The following is a 26044-nucleotide window of genomic DNA, read 5'->3' as shown; positions in this document are numbered from 1 at the left end:
CTTGCCTGGCAAGTGAAACGGTCCTGGAATGTCCCCCGGAGCCACAGAACCTGCAGCTGTAAGTTGTGGAAGTGTCCAATTTTGGATAAATATGGCAGAAATTGTATTTCAAGGAAATACCTCTGAAACACTTGTGGTGCTTTTTTGAAACGTGTGTTGCACAGCTCAGCTTCTTCCCAGGTGTCAGGGCAAGGGCAAAGCTGGGCATAGCTGAGCCCCCTGTGTGCCCCCCAAGGGCAAAGCCCCCCTCTCAGGAGGAATGTTTATCCCCAGGTTTCCTGCTGGTGTTCCCAAGCCCCATGGATGCTGTAGCCACATAAGGTGTGATGACAGGGGTGACCCCTGGCCCCGCCTCAGCCGAGGCTGGAGCACCAGGAAGTTACTTTTATCCATCACGCTTTTAACCTAATAAAAAAGATGACAGGGGAAATGACATAAAGACCAATTTCTTGCCAATATTGTTGCATTTTGTATTATTACAGCAAAATTCTGTGGAAAAAAAAGAATATGACCATGTGTGGCCGCATCCATTTCCATCCTGGGAAGTGTGGGCTGAAGAGCTGCCTTATCCCCGTGGGATTTGTCCTGCTGCCAGGAGCCATCCTTCAGTCCTTCTCCCTTGCTGGCCTGGGCTGCTCCTCCTCATCATCCCCAGCCTGGGATTCTCCTCCCGTGCTGTTCCACAGCTGGACTATCCCAAAGGCCACGACGTGATTTCCGCTTCATCACTTGTGAAAAGGTAAAGATGGAGCCATTTTTTTTTTCCCCCAGAAAATGTTGACATCTTGCCAGTGTTGTCAGCACAGCGGGAGGTCGGGAGCTGGCCCTGGCCAAGGTGTGGGCATGGCCAAGAGCTGTGCCACCAGCCACCACACACCTCTGCTCCCGTGGTGCCAGCCCAGGCAACCCCCCTGCTCTTGTGGGTACCAAAAAAAGTTCCTCTTTTTGCAAAACGATCTGAACGTTGAGGTTTGAAAGGGACAGTGGTTGAGAAATGCCAGGTTTTTTAAGCGTGGAATGACAGAGGATTGGCAGGGGTTGAGGGCAAAGGAGAGCACTCTGTGGTCTGGGGTGGGCGTGGGTATTTGGGATGGGACTCCAGGGCTGAGTTTCTCTCCAGGGACGTTTGGAGACACCTTGTAACAAAGTTGTCCCAGGCCCAAGGTTGGCCTGATGGTCTACAAAGAAAATGGGAAGGAAAACAAACCCCCAAGAGTAAAGCAGCAGGAAGTGCCCCGGTGTGGGACCGGCCGCTGCCCTCGGGAATGCGCTGGCAGGGGGGTGGGGAACAGGCCCCCCTGCCCTGGTGACCTGGGTGACACCTGACTGCTGAGCCCCAGCCTGCTGCCAGGCACCCCATGTCACACGCCAGCACCACAAGCTGCAGCAGGACTCAGCCCAGCAGGATGCCAGTGGGCTCTGTTCCTAAGGACCAAAGTGGCACCAACTGATAGACCTGAAGGGAACAGAACAGACTAGAACACAATAAAAACTAAGAATCAGGATAGAAACTAAGACACAGAATGGAACTAAGGTCTCTTGGTCCTGAACTTAGACTTAAAACCAAAATGTTAGCTTTTAATCTGCCTCTTTTTCCTTTCAGTTTGTTCGTCTAGAGAAAACCAGCTGGTTTAATCATGCTCTGCTGCCTGTTCTCCTGTGACCCTCTTGGCTCTTTAGCAAATTGTATCGAAGTGTGGACGTTCTTCCCCAAAACATCCCTTTTCCCCTCTAAGTGCCTTTTTTGGCCATGTGCCTGTTCCCCTCCCTGTGTGGGTTCCCAGGTCTCTGGCTCAAGCCTGGAGCTCTCAGCAGCCCTGGCAGGCTGAGTTTGCAAAGCAAGTTAAGTTTCCACCTTTTTATTTTATTTTATTTTTTCCTAGAGGAATATGGAGTGCACCGTGACCTCACCTTGGACTCGGCAGCAGCCTCAGAGCACTGAAAAATAAAACTCGCCCAGAAGAGACAGGGCTTTATTGGGTTCCCAGCATCTCCTGCTCCTCCAAGTTCTAATTACACAAGCCAGTCCTTCTCTCTAATCATGGGGTGAGCTTTTAAAAGGAAAACAGCCAATTCAGGCAGGTTCTATACATGATATTTGCTGGTAGATAATTCAATTATTGTAGAAAATTATTTTAAACATTAAGATGCACAAAGTTCAGTTTTCCCCCGTTTCTGCTACTATCACACAAGCTATTGATAAGATGTCTAAATTTATTGCAGAATAATTCTGCAGGAAAAGAGATAAAAGGTTCCTGAATAAAATATGAGGCGAGAGCTGTAAATTGTAGCAATGCATATCATTTCATTCAAATGTAGGAAGCAATTACCATCTGCTATACTCATCAGTTCCCTCCTTTATGACTTAATTATATGTTTAATGCTATCAGATCAAGGAAAGGGCACAATAGATGAATGAGTGAAAGAAATAGAAAAGATTCAGCAACAAGACAAAAGGCAGATGAAAAGTAACCCAAGAACAGAATTGATTTCATTTGTTGGGAGAGAAGTTAATTTAAATAGTATATTCTATCATCTCCTGTGCTGTGCTGAGATAATATAAATCATGTGTTTGTGAATTTGCTTCATACAATTTTAACAAAAGCATTCAAGTTTCTGAAAACCTAGGGTCTGCAGGTTTTGATTTATTTATGAAATGAGTAACATTTACAAAGAAAGAGCAGTGACTGACAACCAAAGCATTTAAATTATTATTAACAGTACTTTGCTGTACAAGTGCGAGGTGCCGGGAGCTGACGAGCTCTCCCCCTTCCCTCCCGGCCGGGTGCCGGCAGCTGCTGGTGCTGGAGGGACCCGGCCCGCACCGGGACAGCCCCAGCTTGGTGTCCCTCTGCGGGATGGCAGCCACCCCCCCGGGTCTGTGGGCTCTGACCGTGGCCTGGTGGGGCTGCCCACCCCCTGCACCCTGGAGCCTGCCCCATGCACGCTGCTCCCAGCCCTGGAGCTGGCTGTGCCCGCTTCCCTCCGTGATCCAGAGCTGGGAAATCCATCTGCCTGGCACCGCGGGGTGTGTCCTGCTCGTTCCTCCCTCGGAGCAGCTCCCTGCGCTGGCTCCCAGCCTCGGACAGGTCACATCTCGGTGGCCCTGCCAGCTGTGGAAGCCTCCGGCAATCAGGTGTCCGAAAAGAAAGGCCAGTTTTCCCGACTTCAGGAATGGAAGCAGGAGTTTTTGGCGATTTGCTGAGCCCAGTTCCCAGCCCACAGCCCAGCCGGGCAGTGACAGGGTCCCCGTTTGGGGCCATGCCCTGCGGGGGCTGCACCCCCCAGCTCTGGGGGGGCTGCCAGGAGGGTTCTGCCCCCTGAGGATGTGTCCAGAGCAGCCCAGGAGCCACTGCCCTGCCCGGGAGCTGGACACCATGGACACTCAAGCCACCACTGCCTTTCCACGGGCTGCCCTCAGCCCATGGGCATGCAGATAGATACCTGCCAGGAAGCCTGAGAAGAAAGAACACGGTTTTATACTAATTCCCTTAATTTATTCACATCAAGTGTCAGTTCAGTGTCATATGAAAATCTTTAATGATTTTAAAACAAACGGTCCCCAAGGCAGGAAAATAGTTACAGTGCCATTTCTAAAATTAATTTAATTCCCGTGGAATAGAAATAAAATTTAAAAAGCGCCTGCTCAGTTGCATGTGCATCACAAATAGCATTGGAAAGTATCTGAAGAGCCTGAGATCCAGCCCTTGCATGCATAAGGAGAGGCTGATGCGTTAGGGAAAGCCAAGGGAAGAGCTGGCCATAACAACTTTCAGCACCTGGAATGGGGAAACGTGCCTGCCGTTGGCAAAGCACTTTCGCTGAGCAGGTTCCCCAGGAATCCTGTGGTGCTTGGTTAGGACGTCGCTGCCGGCAGCGGGGCTGGCACAGCCCGGCAGGTCCCGAGCAGCACCTCAGCCATCCCCAAGCCCTGGGGCTCTGCAGCCTGCCCTGCCCCGCACAGCTGCCTGCTTAGGAAAAGGTGCGAGGGGAGGAGCACAAAGGTGGGAGACTTCCTGGAGACTCCCCGGGTGGGTAATTAAATCAAACCTAAAGACACGAAGCCGTGACTCAGCCGGCGCACGCCCACCCTCCGCCCACTCACCTTCTGATGCTCGGGGAGAAATTAAGCACTGGCAGCTTTTTTCCTGCTTTTCTCTCTCCTTCTGCCCATCTGAGGTGACCTCCAGCGCGCCAGCGGGTTTGCAAACCTGCCAGCGATGCCTTCAGCCATCTGGGCTCACCTGACACCCTCCTGGGGAGAAAACTCCCAGCACCGCGCTGGTGTTCAGGTAATTATTTTACCCACTGGGTACAGGCTTTTCTAAAAAATTTGAGAGATCGTTTAATTACAGGTTCAGGGTTCATAGCAGGGCTGGAATTTGTTGTGAATTATGCTCTTTATGACTTTGATGGACTTCTGTGGAATAACTGTGTGTTCACTTTTCAGCTCTTGTCCCATCCGCATGGTAGAAGTACTTCACAAGTCCCCCAGGTTTGTGTCATCTGCTGCCAAACTGTTGGTTGGTGGAGCTTCACCAGGAGCCTTCTCTTGGGTCTCCTGGAGAACCCAAGAAGATGACATGCAGGGAGGTGGTGCCTGGCTCCTCCAGCCAGCACACAGACCAGCCTTTCTCTTAGCCCTCCTTTACTCCTCTGGGGGAAAAGCCAAGACCCAGACGAAGAGAAAAAGAAGTAAATGTTCGAAAACACCTCCATTTAACTTCAGTTCTATGAAATCAATGACCATAGAGGCAGGCTCTCTCATGGGGCAAACACTATCTTTAAAGGCAAACATTTCCAAAGGCAGAAAAGGGAGCTCAGTGCCTAAATCACATTCGCTTTAATTACGGAAGAGGTAAACAAATCTGTTCAAATTGATATAAAAGATCTGCTGTCAACAACTCCGTGCCCTTATTTCCAGCACTGCTGTGAGGTAAGCTAAGCACCATGACTCGGAATCAGCAGCTGTGCTGGAGCAGAGGTGCCAGGTTCTAATTATTCACGGATCCGATGGCACCCACATGCAGTGGGTTACATTTCAAATGAAGATGTGACATGTCAGTTTCAGCTGTGAGTTTAAATTTATTCAGGTGGAAAGCCGAGCAAATGACCATCTCTAAACACATCGGTAAGCCATATGCTCTGAGCCTGACTGCCCTCTCCTTTCAGTTTAAAAACTGAGCTAAAATGCTCGTGTGCTCCAAAACTGCTCCAGCCCCTGCTAGCTGAAGGCAGCCATTCTGCCTGGCTCCTTTTGAACTGGTGCGAAGTTTGGAACTTTTTGGCAGCCTGGGGAGAGGACAGAGGTGTTTGAATGTGTCAGGAGACTTCGAATGGTGAGCAGTGTGAGAGGGCAGCAGCGGAGCAGGCGGCCGTGCATCTCCTGAGCACCCTCACCCGCCCCGAGCACCAGGGGCTCTAACAGCCCTGTCGTGCTTGCCCAGATTAATTTTTAAGTTACTTATGGATCAAATCGCTTTCAGGTCTTCGAGAAACCTGTCCATGCAGGACGGGGATTGCCAAAGGCTGTACAGCTTAAAGCCACAAACTCTCCTGCCTCCTGAAACCCGACCGGGGCTGTCTGTTCGTACTCCTTGCAACGCGTCTTCTGCTCCGAGATCTTTTCAAGCATCCTTAAACATCTCTCCTCGGGGTCACCAGCTTCTTCCACCCTGCCTAACCTCTGTAAGGTGGGAATCGTTCAGTGGATGTGAACGTCAGGAAGGTTGTCAGTCCACGAAACAGCTCAAGTCAAGTGGGGCAAGGAAGGAAAGCACTTCCATAGCTGTGTGGAAGCGTCCTGCAGAACTGCTCTGCTGCAGAACTTTCTGACACAGCCCATAAACCACATGGAAATGTGTCTCATTTCTGTCTTTGCAGAGCGCAGCTCACTTCGCCTCAGTCGCTACGGAATCCCACCCGGCTCCCACGAGGAAGGTCCGGCCAGGAGCTGAAGTTCCTGGCTCTGCTGTTCACAGGGACGTGGCCGGCGCCCAGCGGTTCCCCCTCGCCTCCTCATCCCAGCTCGGGGGGGCCGGTCACGGTGCGAAGCGAGTGCCGGAGCCCTCAGGGCCCCTGGAGGCAGCAGCCCCCCTGCCCGCAGCCCCCCGGCCCGCAGCCCCCCGGCCCGCAGCCCCCGCCTCACACCCGGCCAAGCCGCTGGCTCCGGTGGATCCGGCGGGCAAAGGCTCCCCCCCGCGGCGGCGGGGAAGGGGAAAGAGGGAAGAGAAAAGGGGAAAAGGAAGGGGAAAGGGAAGGAAGGCCTCTCCCAGCGGTCCCCGTGCCCTGCTCCTGCCCACGCCCTCCTCGTGTTCCCCTAGATAGCTCACAGCACGCACAGCACCAGATCTAGTCCTGACCAACCACCGCAGGAGGGGACAGTTTCTCAGTTTATTGTCACTGCTACGATGAAGAACAACCTTAAAACGTCAAGTCCTGCTTATTTTCTTCTTCCTTGCTAAGCAGCAGAGGTAGCAGTGGCAGCCCGACGTGCCTGTTCCTCCCTACAGCACTGGTGTGAAATGGGGACACTTCTGGACTCAGGTAAAAGACCATTAATGCATTTTTAAGTAGCCTATGAGTTTTTGAAATTGCTTAGGAAACCATTTGGGTTGACAAGCTGAAGGAGTACATTACACATTACTGATCACTTTCCCTGCCTTGCAATAGATTGCTGATTATTTTTACTTTCCTATGCATCATGCATGGGAACTGCCCAGCCAGACAATGACAGACTGCCTGGCAGCGAGCGGGCTGACTCTCTGTACATGACATATCATTTCATGGCCATCAAACTAGCAAAACACCTTCAGTCATCCTCGGGACAGGGCTGTTGAGCACAATGCCTGCCTGGCTACCTCGGATTTCATGGGAGGGTTTTTTAGATTAATCCATATCTGTGATCGATCATGTTAAAATATTATAAAAGGAATATACATTTGCTGCTCTCAATTGCTTTCCCAATTACAGTATTTTTTTAAATATTACCGTATTTCATGAGCAATTGAGGATATGGAGCACATGCTGCCAGGCGTCTTCCAGGACAGATGAAGCAGGTAACTTCAATGTTGGAGGATCTGGGATCATGCTCAGGCAGAGCAGCACTCCTGTACCTGTGTAGTGTCCTGTCCTGCCTGCCCTTCCCTGCTCTGGACAGCTCCTCCTCCAGAGGGAAGGAAGCTCACACCTCGAGATGTTCCAGGTAACTGTGTGGGGCTCTACTATACCATAGAGGGGTTTCAAACATCTGCTCACCACCAGAGAGAGGGAAGTACTGAGGAAAACCCAACCAAACCAAGTAATTTCAGTTCTGTTAACAGACCCTTTTGAACTCCCTGCTAGTTTTAATCTCTGCCAATATTCCAGTCGAAGGGATTGGCAAGTTCAACAACAAAAACCTTTCAAGAGCATTTCCTAGAAATATGTATGGTAAAAAAATTAAAATTCCTCAGTAGTAACTTTTCACTAGAAAGGAGATGCTGTGCAAGGAGCAGAAGTGACCAGCCTGCACACAGCAGGGAGCTGAAATCCTAACACCAGTTAGGAGGAAACACCCACCTGCATACTGCAGAAAATGTTCCTCTTCAAAGGGGATTGTTCAGAAACTAATACAAGAAGTGATTCATTTTAATACATTTACTGAGCAGCTTTAGTCCCCGAACAGTAAAACCTTATCCCTCAAAGAGAGATGAAGGACTAAGCTGAGATTCAGGAGAGAGATTCCTATCTTTGATTTTACGTTGCTGAAGAAAAGCAACGGGACACGAGTATTTCCCCAGACGCCTGGGGATGGGTACCTGGGGAAGGAGCTGCCCTTTCTCAGGCCCCTCCCCCCACCTCCCCCAGGACCTGCCCCACACAGTCTTTCCTGTGTTACTCTCACACTTCTGCGAGTTCCATCCAGCATCGCTTGGATGTCAGGGGAAAAAATCCCGGGGTGGGAGCAGAGTCTCTGCACGCCCAATCTCCATCTCGCTGCAGGGGGAGCCGGCAGGAGAGCTCCTGCTGGGGCACTGGGCGTTCCTGGCAAGTACCTCAAAGATTAAATGATCGTTTTAATAGGTTTCCAATTCCCTGCCCTGTGAGCTGCACACATACAAAGCATGTCTTTACAAAAGTCAGGATCTGTCCTCAACATTACTCAGGCTGGGGAACTCTGCTGCTAATGGGTTTGTGGTGGGGCAGCACTCAAGGGCTGGGGTCTGCCTCACTGGAAGGGCTGCAACTGGTGCCAGGGGATGTGCAGGGGGGTCCTGGCAGAGGGGTAAGGTGCCCCCTGCCCTGGCTGCAGGGTGGGCTGGGGCAAGGCTGACTTACCCATGGGCTGGGGTGGGAGCAGCCCAGGGAAGCATTGCAGAGGGTGGGATGGAGAGGTGGGAGCAGGGTCCAGAGAAGCTCTGCACATCTGGTAAAATTTAGTGTAGAGAACAATGAACAAAACAGTCCTATCAGAATCCATGAGCTCATGTCCTTGCTGCTGCAATGTTGTTTCTTTCCCAAATTTCCTCCTTTAATAATTCTGAAAGTCATTTCTCTTACATTGTGTTATTTTGAAATTATTCTAAGTGATTTTATTTTTTTTTTTTCTGGAATTTTATTGCACATTCGGACACTTCTGTTAATAATTTGAGCTTAAGATTGCTGGAGTGCCCAAACCCTCTGCAGAAGGTGACTTTCCCCCGAAGGAAGCTCTGTGGTCAGGGTGAGGAAGGCCAGCCCATGCAGGGCAGAGGCACCAGCCCATGAGCTCCTGGTAACATGTTACCTGGGGGCAGAGGAAGGGCTCCCTCCTCGGGGTCTGCCCCGTGGTTGCTGGGCTGCAAGGACACGGAAGTGGTGGGCTTCCTGCTTCTTTGGCTTTAGTCAGGTACCAAAGGAAAGACTTCAGGAAGCCTCAACTGTAATTGTTTGCTCCAGCAGAGCTGTCCTGTGTGAGTGTATTCCATGGAGTGTGTTCCCTGTGGGACCTGCAGGAACAAAGGGTATCTGGTGCATTAATGCCACGCCTGGGGTCCCTCACTCCTGGCAGCAGCTCACAGAACCCAGCTGCTCACATTTCTGCACGACAGGCAGCTCCAGCAAACACTCAGGTAGGTGCCTGCCCCGAGCCTCTGGCTCGAGGCTCCCACACCAGGTGCCCCAGCAGCCCAGGCATGGGGTGTCCAGCACTTGGCTTCGCTTGTCTCTTCCGAACTGTATGTCATGGCTCGTTGTCCAGAAGAAGGAAGTCACAGGGTTGTGTCAAGGACAGGATATGGGGTCCAGAGGGGAGCCCCACACCGTGGCAGCAGCTCCAAACATCCCAGCGCTTGGCCGACAACTTGACAGATTTAGTTAAACAATTTTGATGTAATAATGTAATTAGGTAAAAGGGTTCAGCAACCAATTGCGTTTCACTAATTTCAACCATCTGCTTCAACATTTGTTCTTATGTGTACCAGATTTCAGAGTGTCTTTCTCTAATAGTAATTAATGAAACTGTTAATAAGCTACATATATCATATTATGCTGCAATAATTTATCAAAGGATAATGTTATGAGACAAATGTATATAACAATTATAGAAAATGGCTTATATTGCTAAATGTTGCACACAGCTACCTAGTTTCTTTACTCTTCTCTTCTTAATGAATTCCCTAATTAATTTTATGCATACCTTATGCATAATTTGAAATTTAAAAACATCGCTGGGTCAGGTTTTAACCATCCTCTTTTACATGCTGTCTGCTTCTACAAGACACATATTAGCAAAACATGACCTCTATGCAAATTACCCAGCCCTGCTGCCATTTCCATTCCCAATCCCAGTGCATGTGCTCCAGCTCTGCCCCCCAAAACGGGTGGATACCCCAGCCACCCCCACCAGCCTCCTCACACCCCCTGTAACAGCATGTGTGTCACGACAGCCACGGGGAATCTAGGCCACTATTTATAACAAAAATAAAGACAAACAGCTACTCTAATCTGGCTTTACGTAACCAGCTGCGTGTTAGGGAAAGCTGCTCCCAATCATTCCCTGTGCAGCTGCCTAAAAATAGAGCTTTTCTGCCACCGCACACCAAAAATCACCCCGCCCCCAGAATAACGAGGTCAGCCTAAAAATCCAGAAACCCTTAAAAATAGACATGTATGCTTCAGTTTCTTAATCTTCACAGGAACACACAACTGCCTGATACTTCCCTGCTTCCCACATCCACAGCTTTGCGGTTTTCCTGCAGAAAATGGCCGTAAACTTCCCTTTCAAAGCCAAAGTTTCCATTCTTGTCTGGCTGCGTAACTGCTGTGTGTGGAGGCTTCAAGAAAATCTCCACATAGGCCAGCAGCCCAGAGGAACTGCCAGGGGATTCAAAGTTCAGTCTTCCCCAAGTTTTTACTGACTGACTTTCCACAGCAAGAGAAAGCAGATATCCCAGCACAGAGATCACAGTGAGTGGCTCAGGAAGGCTCAGCTGCACTTTGCCAGCAGGCTGTAGGACACATCTGTGCCTCTCTAGTGCGTTTACCTCCTCCTTCGTTACATTCATGGCTTCTAGCTGGAAAGTGTTCTAATGGAAAACTGCACGGAGGAGCAGGCTCTCAGCCAGGGTGGCAGGCAGGTGGTTGTTTCAGCAGCACAAACCTCTGCTGAGGCACAAGTAACGGGCTCTGCACCTCCCTGCCAGGATGGGGTTTTGCCTGGAAAACTGCAGAGGTTCCAGGTCTGGCACCTGCCGTGCTGCCCAGGGGGGCAAACACAACCATAGCCGTGCTGCGTGACTGTGGTGCTCTCTGATGAAATCATTTAGTACCCTAGTAATTAAGATACAGCAGATCCTGCCTTGTGGCAAGAGGAAGGGCTTGATAGCTTTTTTGCACTATCTGTTTGCACTATTTTCTGCTCTTTTCAGCCCAAAGAGCCCTTATGTTCTGCATAATAGGATCAACCACAGGGGTCTAATCTTGCCCTTGGTGAACCACAGTGTTGTCTTTGGCTTTGCACGGTCTCTTAGGCCTCAGAGAAGAAACAATTTATCAAGCCAGCCAGGCTTTAGAAAGAGACCATTCCTTCATGACTTCTTTTTGGACTGTATTTTTTTTTTACGTTACTAAGATATATGGAGACCCAGAGTAACATTGTAATGTTACCTCATCTTCTGGGACACTTCTGGCTGGGAAAAGTGTTGGGTTTTCAACTTCAAGATAGCTTGCTTCTGTGCTTTTCCATCTGACAGATTATTTTAATGATAGGGTAGCCATGATTAAATTAATTCCTCCCTACAAAAGCAGCTGTCTTGTGTCAAGGAATCTGTTCAACTATCTGGAACATGTATACTTGCCAAGGAGGAGAGCTAAAGCAGGGAGTTAGCAAAGGGAATGCCTGACCATCCTGAAGCAGCAACGACTTCCTCAGAACTGGGAAGCATGAAGCTGAAGCTTAGAGGAGTGTCTGGGATCCCTCTCCCTGCCATGGGGGGTGCTGGAGTGAGCCCTCGAGTGCTCCCACTCCTGGGGGGACAGTTGGAAATGGAGGGGAAGAAACCAAAGTCAGAGTGACAGAGCAGTGCCAGCCTGGTGAGTGAACTCACTGTCCACGCTTTATCTGACATGTTCATCTCTAAACCAAAGATATTTAATTTCAGTCTTGGCTCCAAGCTTCCCTGGTCTCAAACAGCTACTCATTTTCCCCCCCTATTTAACAGTCCTTTTGCAATCTTACCCTCCACTCCCTCGTACTGGGTGTCCTGAAGCATGCACCGTGCACACATGCAAAGCCTGCTGAAATCAGAGCTGCCTGCCACGTCTGCAGGGAGTTTGCTTCACAAAGAAAAGCCTTGGAAAAACAACGGAATTGCCTTTTATTTTTAAAATACATGTTTTTAATCTCACAATATAACCATAGGCTGCACGTTGAAATTACCATCCTTTTTGAAGTACAAATGTGAATATAATTTTTTTTCTACTCATTTCTTCTCCTCCCAAAGTTCATATGCACTGCAGTGGGTTTGAGCCCTTTATTTTACTAAATCTCTCGTGTGGTGATTCAGGAACCTTGTGCATTGCTTTTGAATTCATTAATACTAGAGATTAAGAGAGCTGCAAAATACTGACCAGCTTGGGCTTTTTCCTCTTTCACTTCAGTGCCAGTACCCTGCGTTTTCACAGCTGATGCCCACGCATGACAACTGACCTTGCAGCTCTCTAACCTGCCCGTGCCTAAGGGTGCAGCAGACCCACGATGTGCACAGGGGGCACCGAGTGTGCCACGCTGTCCCAACTTATGGGCTGCACAGCATTCCTTAAAGGGGGGGACCCTGGCACAGGGAATCGAGTCTCCTGGGTGGGGCAGTGGGCCGGTGCCTGTAGGTGACAAGGTCTCCCCTGCAAGGCTGCCGGCAGTGGTGGGATGGCAGAGGTAACAGCTTCCGCGGGCAATTCACCAGGTTTGACCCTCACACAACTTGCCACTCGGACCCTGGGGGGCACTCAGGGGTCACTGCGACCAGGTTAACCCACAGCCAGACAGACTTGGCCAGGGGCGGTGAGGCTGCCCTGCGGGTGCCCACCTGAGTGCTGCCCGGGCTGGCGTGGGGCCGTGTCTTGGTCCTCGCAGGTAGCTCTGGCCCTCCGGTGCCAGGACAGCCAGGACGGCCAGCACAGCCGCCACGTCTCAGCCCGCAGCCCGTGCCCGCAGCGGGAGGGGTGGTTCCCCGGCTCCTTCATTAACCCAGCCTGGATCGGCTGCCGGCAGCCTGCGGTGCTTCGCCCTTCCCTGCCCGTGGGGTGGGTCCGTGACACCATCCCCGCCCCAGCAGGGGCTTCGCCCACAGGCCGCTGGCAGCCGCCACCCACAGCACCCACGCGTGTAGGGCTCCGCTTCTGTGCAAAGCCTGCCTGAACCTGCTGGCACCCGCCTTCCCCCGGGCTGCCCGGACACGCACACCGCCAGCAGACACTCAGCAGCCGCTCGGTGCTGCCGTGACCCGCGGCCCGGCGCGGAGCGGGCACAGAGCAGCGGGCCCGGCGGGGCGGGCAGGAGGCGGCCCCGCCGCCCGAAGGGTTAAGGGCCGGGCGGGGCGGAGGTGCGGGCCGGGGCCGGGGCCTCCTCCGGTGTTGGGTTACAGCGCGGGGTGGGGCGGGAGCCGGCCCGGCCCGGCCCGCCTCTCCGCTCCCCGCTGCGGGCACGGCGTGCGGCCGCGGGCTGCTCCCTGCGCCCGCCGGGGATGAGCGGGCTGCGGAGGCTGTTCCGCGGCAGCGGCCGGGCCCTGGCCTTCGTCTTCGCCGCCTCCGTCGTCTGGCTGCTCCTCGACATGGCCGCGCTCCGCCTCTCCCTGGGCGAGGCCGGCGGGCGGCTGCTGCGGGAGGCGGCGGAGCGCGGGCAGGGCCGCGGGCAAGAGCGGGCAGGGCTGCGGGGCGGCCCCCAGCTCCCCGTGGGCAGCCCCCGGCCCGATCCCCCCGGGCTCCGCCGCGGCCGGCACAGGGGTGGGGGCTTCGCGGGCCGCCGGGAGCCCCCCCGGCCGCCGGGACCCCCGGGCTCCTCCCCCGCGGGCTGGGGCCAGCGGGCAGGGCACGGCGAGGACCCCCCGGGGGTGCGGTGGGTCCCGTCGAGGCTGGTTGTCACCGGCGCTGGGACCGCGGCGGCAGCGAGCGGAGCCCCGTCGAAGACGGCGGAGAAGCTTGTCACGGAGCCCGCTGGAAGCAGAGCCGGGCTGCGGGGGGCACCGCCGTCCCGGCCGCCTCCCCACCAGCCCCCGGCCCCGCCGGCTGCCGGGCGCAGCGGGCCAGCACAGCGGGCCGGCGGCGGGGAGACGGGGCCGGGGACACCCGGGCACCCCGCCGCCAACCGGAGCCGCCAACGAGCTGCCAGCCTGCCGTCCCGGGGAGCCCCGCCCGGGCAGGAGGGGACAAACGCGGCAAAGAAAGAAACTTCCTCCTCAAATCACTTCGTCCTTGTTGGCAAAGAGGGGATGAACCCTGGCAGCCCGGCAGCCCTGCTCCCTGGGTCCCACTCCGCCGGGAACTTCACAAAGAGTCAAGGAAAGCTCCCAGAGCAGCAGCAGCAGCAGCTCGCTGATGGGAAAGGTGACGGTGCTGCCCATGCTGCCATCACCGGGGCTGCAGCGCTGGGTGGCCAGAGCTGGACGCTGGGGGTGACACGAGGAGCAGCTCCCGGGGCACCTGCCGGCAGCGAGGACCGGCAGGAGCAGGCGGGGGGCCACAGCCTGGGAATGCACAAGGTCTTGTCCATGGATGTGACCCTTGCCCCGAGAGACCCCCAAGCTCCTGGCCAGTTTGGGCACCCCGTTACAGTCCCTGAGGATAAACAAGAAGAAGCAAAGAGTAGATGGAAAGAAGGAAACTTTAATGTCTACCTCAGCGATTTGATCCCCATCGACCGCGCCGTAGCGGACACCAGGCCTGCCGGGTAAGGAACCTGTGCCCTGCCCAGGGGAACTGCTCGGTGGCTCCTGGGGAGGGCTGCTGGGCACACCAGTGCTTCGGGCATGCTAGCCATGAGACAGCTTTGCTTTTCCAGGTGAGAGCGGGTTGTTACAAAACACTGAATGGGGTGAAGTTGGACAGTCTCAACCCGCTGAGGTGGGGAGCGCGTCTCTCTGCGGGCTGGTGGCACAGCTGCCCCTCGGTTGCAGGGCACCACGGCCAGTGCCCGCTCTGCTGGGGTGGCTCGGGGGACCCAGAGCCCTGGGCACACACGTGGGGAGGGACACCAAGTTTTGATTTGGAAAACTGTCGTTAGGTTACAGCTGCCCCCACGAAAGGTGTGGCTGGTTCTGTGAATCTCGGTATTCCGCGCCAGGACAGACGTTCCCCTCCCCATAGTTCCCACAGGAGAGGGTTCGGTGTGCTGCTGGAGGGGTACAGGGTTGGGGGGGTCCCTGGCTGCTGTGCCTGGGGGGCTGCAGGGAGCATCTGGGGAAGGTGTCAGCTCAAGTGAGCAGCGGATTCATCTCAAACTTGGTTTCTCCTGCTGGAAATTTCTCTCAGCCCCTTGGCAGGTGAGACTTGCCTCCTGAGGGTCCCCCCTGTGCACCTCTTCCCATGGGCATGGTGGGATGGGAGTTGTGCCGTGATTTGTCCCCCCTCCTGCAGGACAATGCACAGACATTCCCTTTGGGGCTGTTGGTGCCCTCCTGTGAGCCAAGGCGAGGCCCTGCATGGGCAGGATGAGACAGGGAAGGAGGACAACAGCTAGGGCTGCTTCCTGGTGGGCAGAGGATGCTGGCTACAGAAGCCACCTGCCCACAGCAGGAGCTGTGGTGGCCCAACGTCACCACCAAGCTTGGTGTCTGGCAGCAAAGCCCCGGAGCTGTGGAGCAGAAACCACCCCCTGGAGCACCCGCTGGCCTCCGGGGAATGACGCACCTGCCCAGCAGGAGACAGCATTGCTGACACCGGGAACGCCTTGGCCAAACAGGGGTGTGTCCCCAGGACGTGCCACCACGCCGGGGCACAGGGCCATCAGGACCTGCTCTGGGTGCCCCAGCACTGGCCTGGTGACGTGCAGGCTCTGGCCCCAGCCTGTTGGCACTGCAGAAATGGGGCTGCAAGGAGCAGCCCACAGCAGCAGCTGGTGGCAGCTCCCAGGTACCAAACGGCACGTTACCTTTTTTGCCCGATCCTTCCGGTCTCTCCCGGCTCAGACCCTGCTTCCTCTCTCGATCCTTGCTGGAGTGCTGGACTAGACCACTAAAATTTGCCCGACAGGAACCTTGTCTTGTCACATCCTTCAGTCTGCCTGTCCGTGTGCAGTGCTGGCTGCTCTCCAAGCTTTGCTCACCGTGCTGGTGCTTGCAGAGCACCGTGCCTCTGCAGAAGTGTGTGCAGGAGGGGTCCCACCAAGGAGGAGGGAGACACACAGGCTGAACAAGTGAAGGCCAGGGGTGGCCAGGAGGCTGGCAGGGAGCCCCCACCCAAGAGCCCTGCACCTGAGCTCACCCCAGCACCACAGTGCTGAGTGCCTCCAGCCTGTCCCCAGCTTCCTGTCCTAGCTTCTTTGGGACAATCAAGTCATCCAGGTTTAGACAGGGACCCAGATTTCCTGACCTGGCAAAAACAAGTCACCTGCTGCATGGCACAGTACGGTGTGGGTAAGTCAGCACCCGTGACAGAAGGTGTGGGGAGGGACTGGGCTGCTCTGGAAGGACGAGAGAGAAAAACCTGCTGTCAGGCTTCAGCCTAGTGATGAGAGAAAGCAAGTCCCAGCAATTCGTGGGCATTCTGGGGTCAGCCAGCTTAGGGGAGAGGAGCTCTGCCAGGTGTCCCACAGGCCTGGAGATCTGCTCAGAGACAGGAGAGCTGAGGGAGCCTCACTCACCAGCACGGAGCAAAGCCATACTGGAATTGCAGATGGAAGAGGAGAAAAGCTGGTCGTCCACCTTTTGAACACTGGAGACACAGGCCTGACCTGGCTGTTGCATTTTTGGCTGTTACAGAGTAAAATGACAAGCCCACAGACATTGGAGAAATTGCATCACTCCTTGGACCTGCTGATGGTACCACTGGCTGTTGGCGAGGGAGGATCTTGTATGGACTGAGGGCATGATCAGCCAGGATGGGACATCCTTGGGGAGGGTGGGTGCTGAGGGCATGAGATACAGGGTGCTCAGGGGGGCGGACTCACCAGTACCGTCGCACATTAAATTTGGATGCTTGGATGTTTTCCCATCCTCCACAGTCCCCTGAGGGAGGTGCAGACGTTGGACTGGTGACTGTTCCTCACTGTCTGCATGTCTGACAAGTTGCTGTGCTGAGCAGTCCTTTCTGGAAGTGGCCATTTCCCTGCATTTTGCACAGAATGCCAGTGCTTTTTCTTTCCAGCAAGGCAGTCTCTCACAGCCCAGGTTCCCAAGCCCAGCAGGGGCACTGCAGGATCCCTTCCTCACAGGAGACCCTGAGGCCAGTGGTGCAGAGTTGGGACTGGCCTCCCTGCCTTTGCACTGTGGCCCTGTTTGCTCACAGAAAGGAGATATTATCAGCTGGGGACAGGGAGTTTAAAAGAGGTCCCTGTTGGAAAGGAGTGAGTGCATCCTATCCCCAGGGCTGCCCAGGAGAGTTCTCCCCACCCAACCCTCTGCTCCCTCTCCCAACAAAATCCCACTGCAGGACTTTGCCTCCATATTTCACATTTGGCATTTCCCCCTCCCGGTGTGTTTTCCCAGCCGACTCCAAGCCTGGAGATTTTCAGGAGGTTGGCTGGCCATTGCCTGTGAGCCCGTGCTGTCGTTGCAGGTGCTCTGAGCAGCAGGTTCATGATGACCTCCCAACCACCACCATCATCATGTGCTTCGTGGATGAAGTGTGGTCCACCCTGCTGCGCTCTGTCCACAGCGTCCTCAGCAGGTCTCCTCCCCACCTGATCGAAGAACTCATTTTGGTGGATGACTTCAGCACTAAAGGTAGGTGAAGCTTCTTCTGCCTTATGAAACCAATATAACTCGGGGCCCAAATACGATTTGTTCCCTAACGCAATTCCGAGCAGCAGAGGGAAATCACGTTTTCTCCCGTGGATGTATTGCAGCACGTCCCCAGCGCTGCTGTTACCTTTCCAGACGAGATCAGAGGCCAGCCATGCATCCCTAGGGCCTCCTTGGCTCCAGGGCTTGTGCATTTATGAAATCCATGCTGTCGCCCTTCTCTGTGCAGTCCCCAGAGGAGTGCCCTGTGATGTCGGAGCTGGTGATGGGGAGGAGCAGCACGCCCTGTCCCGGGCTGCTGCCGTACAAGTGGTGCAGAGCGAGGCAGCTGTCCCTGCTCAGGGCTGCCTGCCTGGCTCAGGTGGTACCCAGCCTCTGGTCGGGGTGCTTTGGCTCTCTCCTGACTTCAGCCCTTAAAAATTTAGGAATGACGTAGTTTGCCAATTGCTGGTTCTTTAGGGGAGGTGCTGTCTCAGACGGGCTTCACAGCTCATGCCTTGCATGCAAGGAGCCTACGATGCAACGAGACAATAGGCACAAAAAAAAAGAGAAGAAAGACTCACTTTGCTTGTTTTTAAAATAATCATTCAAGCATGTTCATACCACTGCCCTCAAAGGCATCTTTCTGGGGTTTCCTCTTTACTTTTTCCCTGATATCTGCCTGTTTGCAGCTGAAACCTGGCAAGGGTAGGTGAGTTCCAGAGCTGGGCCCTGCAGTGCTGTCCTCCAAGTGCAATAACCTCCTGCAAATGTTTCACCTCTGGAGCTTTTCAAAGCTTTTAACTGCCTTTTGGAAAGCAACAGTTACGTTCTCCCAGGGAAAATCAAAGGGTATCAATGAAATTTGTAGAGCACAAAAATTTTATGTATTTAATTTAGGCAAAGGAAAAAAAATCACAACTGGATTTTAATTGCAATTATAGGGCAATGAAGGAAAAAAATGCATCATTTTGGAGTCTTTGAACAGTACCTGGTTTGGATCATGAAGTTCTCCAGTCAGGCCACTGGGATTTAGCTCATGGCCTGTCACCAAAAGCCCCATGCTTGCTGCTCTCTACTTCCCAGGTCTCCTGCATCCAGCAAGTCCATGTGCTTGCCCAGCATTGGTTACACATCCACCCTTGCTGCATCCACCAGGTTTGCAGCAATGTGGAGTGGCTGCCCAGCAGGGGATGGTGCTACCACCACAGCCCTGTCCTTTGTGGGGGGAGCAGATCCAGGGCAGCCCCTGGTGAGCCCCAGGACCAACCCCTCTACCCCTCACAGACTGCAGGAGACATGTCTCCAACAGATTTCTACACTTGTCGCCCTGGTCTAGTGGCAGATGTCCCTGCCCATAGCAGGGGGTTGGATCAAGGTCATCTTTCAGGTCTCTTCCAGCTCAAACCATTCCATAACTCCATGAACATCAGCCTAAACCTGCTGGCACTGATAGGGGAGTTTCACCAGGGAGCAGGGTCAGATCACAGTGCCAGGCAGCAGAAGCCCTGCAGCTGTGCCCAGATGTTTGCACCCAAGGACCCTAGTGTGTCCTGGAGATGCTCCCAGGGAAAATCTACCCTCTGCTTGTCACCTCTGTAAGGAGGTATGAAGTGGGTAAGTCAACCTCGGCCTCTCCTCCTTCCCTGCAGAGTACCTCAAGGGGCCCCTGGACAGGTACATGTCACAGTTCCCAAAGGTGAAGATCCTCCGTCTCCAGGAGAGGCACGGCCTGATACGGGCCAGACTGGCAGGAGCAGAGGTTGCCAAAGGTAGGACAGAGCCCTCGTACAGCCCTGCCTGCCCCCCCAGAGGTGCCCAACAGCCCATCTCCAGTTGAGTCCCCTCCCGCTTTCCCAAGGCCGTGGTTTTGGCACACGAAGCACAAGGGTCTGATGGGGGGAAGAGCCGTGGCTCGTCTGGCACCTCAGCACGGCCCCAGCAGGCAGGATCTCCAGCCCCACGGGGATGGGCACGGGGCACCTGAGGCCTGATGCTGCCCTGGCCTCTGCTGCAGGCACCGTCCTGACCTTCCTGGACTCGCACGTGGAGTGCAACGTGGGGTGGCTGGAGCCGCTGCTGGAGAGGGTCCGTCTGAGCCGGGCCAAGGTCCCCTGCCCCGTCATCGAGGTCATCAGCGACAAGGACATGAGGTAAGGCAGCCTGCAGCCCTGAGAAACCCAGCACCCAGCATCGCCTTCAGAAAAACCCTTCCTGGGACCACCTGCACGTGAATCCCAGGAAGACACGGGGTCAGAGCTCCCTCGGCAGCGCTGCAGGCGGGGTCGGTGTCGCTGCGGGACACCAGGAGCCAACGCTGGCAGTGGAGGTGGCCCCTGCACTTACTGCACACAACTTTTCCCTTTTTCATGACTGTTAGTACACTGAGAGGATTCCTGATGAAATCCGTTAAAATCTGGTTTTAATTAGGTACAGATATTTATCTTCTCTCATTAAGGGTGACATTTCAATCAGGAAAGTGACTCAGAATTAGTCATCCCGATCTTTTCTCTGTTTAGTTACATGACTGTGGACAACTTTCAGCGTGGGGTTTTCACTTGGCCAATGAATTTTGGATGGAGGCAGATTCCGCAGGAGGTCATTGAGAAAAAGAAAATAAAGGAAACTGATATCATAAGGTAAAACAAAAAAAAAAGCAAATGTGAGAGCTTTCTGAACCGGCCAGTTCCTTTGATAATAACGTAGCAACAAAGGCAGCTTAGGGGGGCAAATGTTCCTTTGTCTGCAAGGACAGTGATATGGTGTGGGCAACCACATCCCCAGGCCTGGGCAAAGCCCACCAAGCCTCCCTTGGCCCCTGTGGCACTGCTGGTGTTTGGCCAGCACGGCCAGGGCTTGTACTGCTGCATGTTTCCCCTCCATGCCCCATCACAGCCTCCAGACTGGGTGAAGCCACCCAGACAACATCTCTTTTAATGCTGCGCCTGTCAGCCTGCAGCAGTGACAAACAGGGTGATCCTTGCTGTCTGTCAGTGCAGGCTTGGGCACCTTCCCTCAGCAGCTTCTCAATGGTTCCCTCATCAAAGCAGGGGAAGGGATGGGCACTTCCCACCAGCTGACAACACCATGTGGCTTCTCTGCTCCCAGGTGCCCGGTCATGGCTGGTGGCCTCTTTTCCATTGATAAGAAGTATTTTTTTGAGCTGGGAACATACGACCCGGGACTGGATGTTTGGGGAGGTGAAAATATGGAGATTTCATTCAAGGTATGTTGCTCCTGGCAGCCTGTTCTGCACTCCAGCATCCCTGCCAGCATGGCTGGGGTGCCTGGGGCCAGGCCAGGGCTCCCTGGGACAGTCCCGTGCTGGAGTCCCCATCCCTCCTGGCACTTTGCTTACTGTGCTGCTTCTCTTCTGGCTTGCACAAAGCCAGCACCCTTCATTTGCCCATGTTTCTGTCAGAGTCACCTCTGTTTCTCAGGTCTGGATGTGCGGTGGAGAGGTGGAGATTGTTCCATGCTCCAGAGTTGGGCACATTTTCAGGAACGACAATCCTTACTCCTTCCCAAGAGATCGGGTGAGGACAGTGGAGAGGAACCTGGCCCGTGTTGCAGAGGTCTGGCTGGACGAGTACAAGGAGTTATTCTATGGCCACGCTTACCACTTAGTGTTGAAGAACCTGTATGTCGGCGACCTGACTCAACAAATCCAACTGCGAAAGAAGCTTCAGTGCAAGAGCTTCAGGTGGTACCTGGAGAACATCTACCCGGACCTGGAAGCTCCCCTGGTTAAAGCCAGCGGGCTGGTATGTGCCCCGGTGACTTGTTCCCCTGCACTCCATCGTGTTTCCAGGGCTGGCTGGGGTCTTAGCAGCGCCCTGGAACATACACAGCCTGGGAGTTGCATGGTCGGTGGGATAGGGGCTCTGGTCCAGGGTCCGTACCGGTGCCGGCAGGGTCCGTACCGGTGCCGGCAGGGTCTGTACCGGTGCTCTGCCGCCAGCAGAGCGCAGCAGCAATCTGCTTTTCTTTTGCACAGGCAGCGGCTCGGTCGCTTTATCAACATTAGGAGAGCAACGAGGCTGGTGAAAGGGCTAGAGGGAAAGTCTTACAGGGAGAGGCTGAGGGAGCTGGGGTTGTTCAGCCTGGAGAAGAGGAAGACCTTCTCACTCTCTACGACCCCCTGAAGGGAGGTTGTGTTCAGTTGGAGACTGGGCTCTTTTTCCAGGCAACCAGCAGCAAGACAAGAGGGCCTGGCCTGAAGCTGCTCCAGGGGAGGTTTAGGTTGGATATCAGGAAGCACTTCCTCATGGAAAGGGTGATCAGACACTGGGATGGGCTGCCCAGGGAAGTGGTGGAGGCACCGTCCCTGAATGTGCTCAAGGAAAGGCTGGAGGTGGCACTTAGTGCCGTGGTCTGGAGATGTGGTGGTGTTGGTCATAGGCTGGACTTGATGATCTTAAAGGTCTTTTCCAGCCTCGGTGATTCTGTGAATTGTACAAGGCTAAAAGGTGGTTCTGAATTTGGTCCCACCCGGAGCCTCAGCTGAATATCAGCTGCAGTTCAGAAACCTCAAGTATGCTGCCCAGAAAAGATGCAAGACTGATTGCATTCTAGTTATAATTGTAGTAACAGAAGTAAAATATCTGGCTTGTCAGAAAAATTACAGTGATGCCAGGAATGAAAACTAAAGGCACCTTAAGTGACCTTAAAAAAAAAACAAAAAGAAAAAAAAAAAACTACCCAAAACAAAACAAAACCGAGCAGAATAGTCTGGAGAACATAAAAATATCTACATTTCTTTAGAAATATTCCTGTTTTCAGCTCTTGAGTTCCAGCTGGAGCAATACAACTTCATGTCAAGTTCAGTGCAAAGCAGTTAGACCATCGAGAGAGCCCTTGGGTTTCAACTGCACCAAAACCTCAGCTTCTCAGGGGTGTTTGTGAAAGTTTTCAAGATGTTCCCTTGTACTGTCCTGATTCAGGCCATCTGAATCACTCCTTTATCTTCATTCTCAAAATCTAATAGGGCAGAAAAATGGGGTTTTAGCTAGCTGTGCACATTCCAGCTGTGCTGAACACCTCCCAGAGTTACTTGAGAACTGTTTTCTGAATAGCCTGTTTATTTATCTATCAGGATTAATTCATAAATTCTTCAGAAATTCTGGAAGAAGGAGAAGGATAAGGGTTTGCAATGGGGTCAGAGATGTGAGCAGGCTGACCCAGGGTCCCTGTGGTGTGGTGGGCTTCAGCCCAGAACCAGAGGGGCTGGCCCAGCTCCCCCCTGTGTTTCCAGCTTTCCCAAATAACCTGCCGTGCTGCTGGGCAGCCTCTGAACTCACCTCCTTCATGGTGTAGCAAGGGGAAGGGGCTCCACGGTTGGTACTGCTGGGAGCTGTTGTTTGGGAGATTGGCAGAACAGGAACACTAGCTATGTCCAAAAAAGAACACGTCTCATCCAGCCTCGAGCTGTTCTGCAAAGAGCTTGTTTCAGGCTTTTCTCTGGGGGGGAAATACAGGCAGCAGGCCAGGTGTGCCTTTGCACCCCTGGCAAGGACAGGGGGACGTTGTCTCTGCCTCGCTCAGTCAGTGTCCTGGGAGTCCAGCAGCTGAACTGCGGTGTAACAGCCTCTCCTCTTTCTGGGCCCTGAGTTTGCCTCTTGGTGCTGTTTTCCAGCTGGTGAGCCTCGCCACGGCGAGGTGCCTCGCTGCGGAGAACGCCGCGCTGGCGATGGAGGCCTGCGATGCCCACAGCCCGGTGAGCACTCCCTGCACCCCGCCCGTGTCACACAGGCTTACGGCTCGGCACAGAGCTCCCCACCTCCCCGTGGTGGTGACCCCCATCCCCCGGGAGCTCATGCCAAACTTCCCATCCGGGGGGCACGGCCAGACAATGCTGAGGGGCAGGAATCTTCTCTGTTTGCAAAGCCTGTAGCCAAGCAACGGCCCCAGAACCAGCAAATTCAGCTGGAATTGGCAAGTTCAGCATAGCCGTGAGCTTGCACGGGAAAATGGGGAGAAACAGCTCAACACAAGCCTGTGTTTTGTGCCCCACTGCCTGCCGATGGAAGGCACGTGGGGTCACAGCTCTCCCTGTCTCTCCCCGCAGCACCAGAAGTTCAACTACACCTGGCTGAGACTGATCCGGCAGGGAGAGCTCTGCCTGTCCCCGACCACTGCCTCGGGAGCCCTGGGCCTGCGCCCCTGCCAGGGACGGGGCCGTGGCCAGACCTGGCTGCACAGGTCACTGGCCTCCCACCGCCCCGAGCTGGTGAGTGAGGAGTGATGGGGGCACCACCAGCTCCCTCCTCTGGGTCGGTGCCCCTCCCCTGGGTTCCTGCAGACTGACAGGCAGCCACAGCCCAGCACAAGGTGTGGGGTGTACCCCAGCCCTCTGGTCAGGTGGGGCTGTACCAAAAGCTGGCTTTTCACCTAAAATTAAGCGTTGATTCCATGGTGCTGCGGCCTTTCCATGTGGGGATGGAATCACAGAACCATTTTAGTAGGAAAAGACCTTGAAGATCATCCAGTCCCACTGTTCCCCCAGCCCTGCCCAGGCCACCCCTGCCTCATGTCCCTCAGCACCATCTCCAGGGCTTTGAAACCCTTCCAGGGATGGGGACTCCTGCCCTGGGCAGCCTGGGCCAGGCCCTGACAACCCTTTTGGGGAAGAAATTGTTCCCAAGATCTAATCTAAACCTCCCCTGGCACAACTAGACAGAAGTGCTGGCCATGCCCCCACAGCAGTAACAAAACCTCCTGGTTGTACAGAGGAGCCATCGATAGCACTTACGCAGACAGTACTTGGTATCGATTGGCATTCAGCTCACGGGGGTTTTTAAAAGGAAGCATTTATGAAAACAATGGGTACTTATATTTATAACCTGCCCTGCAAAAAGCAAGAGAGTTGTAACAGTACCTCCATCAGCCTGGTGTAAGTAGTTGTCCAAAATGATATGAAATAGCTTATTTTATATTTAGGAAATAAATACTCATCATTTAAGAAAGAAAATAAGCTAAGTTATACACCCATCGTATTGACCAGCTCCCAATCCTGTTTAGTCTGAAAAAAAATCAAACTTTCCAAGCCAGAGCGCCAAGGCTCACAAAGGCTGGGGTATTTTGTGAGAAATACAGGAAAATTGCCATCCACTCAGGAGTGGAGGCAGCACTGCCAGTGCCTGGGCAGGTTGTGTCATCCCCCCCAGCCCGAGCCCACCCCAAGCAGCGAGTTCAGTGTATTTGGTGGTCCCAGCTGGAGCAGGGGCTTATATGCTAGGGATGTGTGAAAAAAGGGGCAGACCACAATGAAGCTTTCTTGGTGGAAAAACAGAGCATGAGCCCTGCTGCCTGACAGCCTGTCTCTCTCCCCTGCAGACCGACCACCTCATCTCGGAGCACCTCCAGCAGCCAGCGTGCTTGGAAGTGGATCCCTCACACAGAGCCCTGAGGGTGAATGCCTGCAACGCTGCAAATCCTTATCAAAAGTGGCAGTTTGGCAATTACTATGCAGACTGAACACAGCCGAACCAGAAATGCTCTGTTTTCATCTTGTGGATGCAGCAAGGACATCTGTGAGACTTGAAATCCGTAATTTAAACCAGCAGACTGAGAGATCAGGATTACCAAGAGCAGCACATCTGGTTAAACAGCATCTGTAACAGATAGGTCTGTTTTTCCCACACTGTGGGAGACTTTGGCAAAAACTCAAGTAATTTTCTGTATTATTAAATGGAAATATTTTCTGAAGTCTCCCATCCCACCATCAGTGAACCTTCATGGGTTCCCTCCAGACAGCAGCATAAGCTACAGAAATACTTCCAGGGCTCTTGCAGCTTGTAAACAGCAAATTGGGCTGCTGATTCTTCTGTAGAAAATGGAAGTTTATTGACCAACACATTAAAAAAATCCATCTGACATGCCCGTGCTGGGTGTGACTGGAGGATGCTGCCCTGTGAGACCCGTTGCCTCCACAGATGAGTATCAGGGTTCCATTAGCCATCAATTGCTTATTGAGGAAGCTGCCTTTTCATAATGGGAGGCAAATGGGGGTCGATAAGCTGCCCAGCAGGCGAAGTAAAGGGGGGGGCTATGGAAGAAGCAATGAGCAGGCCTTGCTTGCAGCCCCAGGCAGGAGGGCACGTCCCAGGCACGCTTCTCCTGCCAGCAGCACAGCCCGAGCAACTCTCCCCATCGCTGCATCCCCGCTCCCTGGGGAGGGAGGGCAGGGTCCCAGCAGGACAGCTCCCAACCCCAAACTTCCACCCACCAGGTGGTGAAAACACCTGCTGGAGTTGGTGAGGTCTTGTCCTCAAAAGGGGCTGCAAACAGAAGTGTGTGCATGCACACACCCGTGTGTACACGTTTCACGGGAACCATTGCAGAGGTGAGTCCAGCACATCCAGACCTGGCCCAGCACCAGCCCCTGACAGCCCAGGCTGCATGGGATGGCCAGGCTCTGCACCCCAAAAGTCCCTCTCAACTTACTGTCACAGGCAAATGTTTTTCTTACTGTGTTTTATTTAACATTTATAGAGAGTACAGCCCTCATCACAGGAGAGATGTGGAGCTGCTGGAGAGGGTCCAGAGGAGGCCAAAGAGATGATGGGAGGGCTGGAGCAGCTCTGCTCTAGAGACAGGCTGGGAGAGCTGGGGTGTTCAGCCTGGAGAAGAGAAGGCTCCAGGGAGACCTT

At 53.9% G+C, this 26044-nt stretch overlaps 1 protein-coding gene across 1 annotated transcript; it reads left to right on the top strand.

Moving 5' to 3' along the window:
* The first annotated feature begins 14201 nt into the window (after positions 1–14201).
* On the top strand, positions 14202–25034 carry GALNT5 (polypeptide N-acetylgalactosaminyltransferase 5). The gene is made up of 10 exons (XM_051623296.1): positions 14202–14404; positions 17230–17396; positions 19046–19165; positions 19411–19546; positions 19913–20032; positions 20502–20619; positions 20834–21157; positions 23029–23109; positions 23461–23622; positions 24729–25034. The coding sequence occupies exons 1-10, from the start codon at positions 14208–14210 to the stop codon at positions 24867–24869; spliced, it is 1566 nt and encodes a 521-aa protein (XP_051479256.1). The 5' UTR covers positions 14202–14207; the 3' UTR covers positions 24870–25034.
* Positions 25035–26044: the final 1010 nt, after the last annotated feature.

This window comes from Apus apus, chromosome 6 (assembly GCF_020740795.1).
Source record: "Apus apus isolate bApuApu2 chromosome 6, bApuApu2.pri.cur, whole genome shotgun sequence".
Lineage (NCBI taxonomy): Eukaryota > Metazoa > Chordata > Aves > Apodiformes > Apodidae > Apus > Apus apus.
This window is presented reverse-complemented; position numbering and strand designations above follow the sequence as displayed.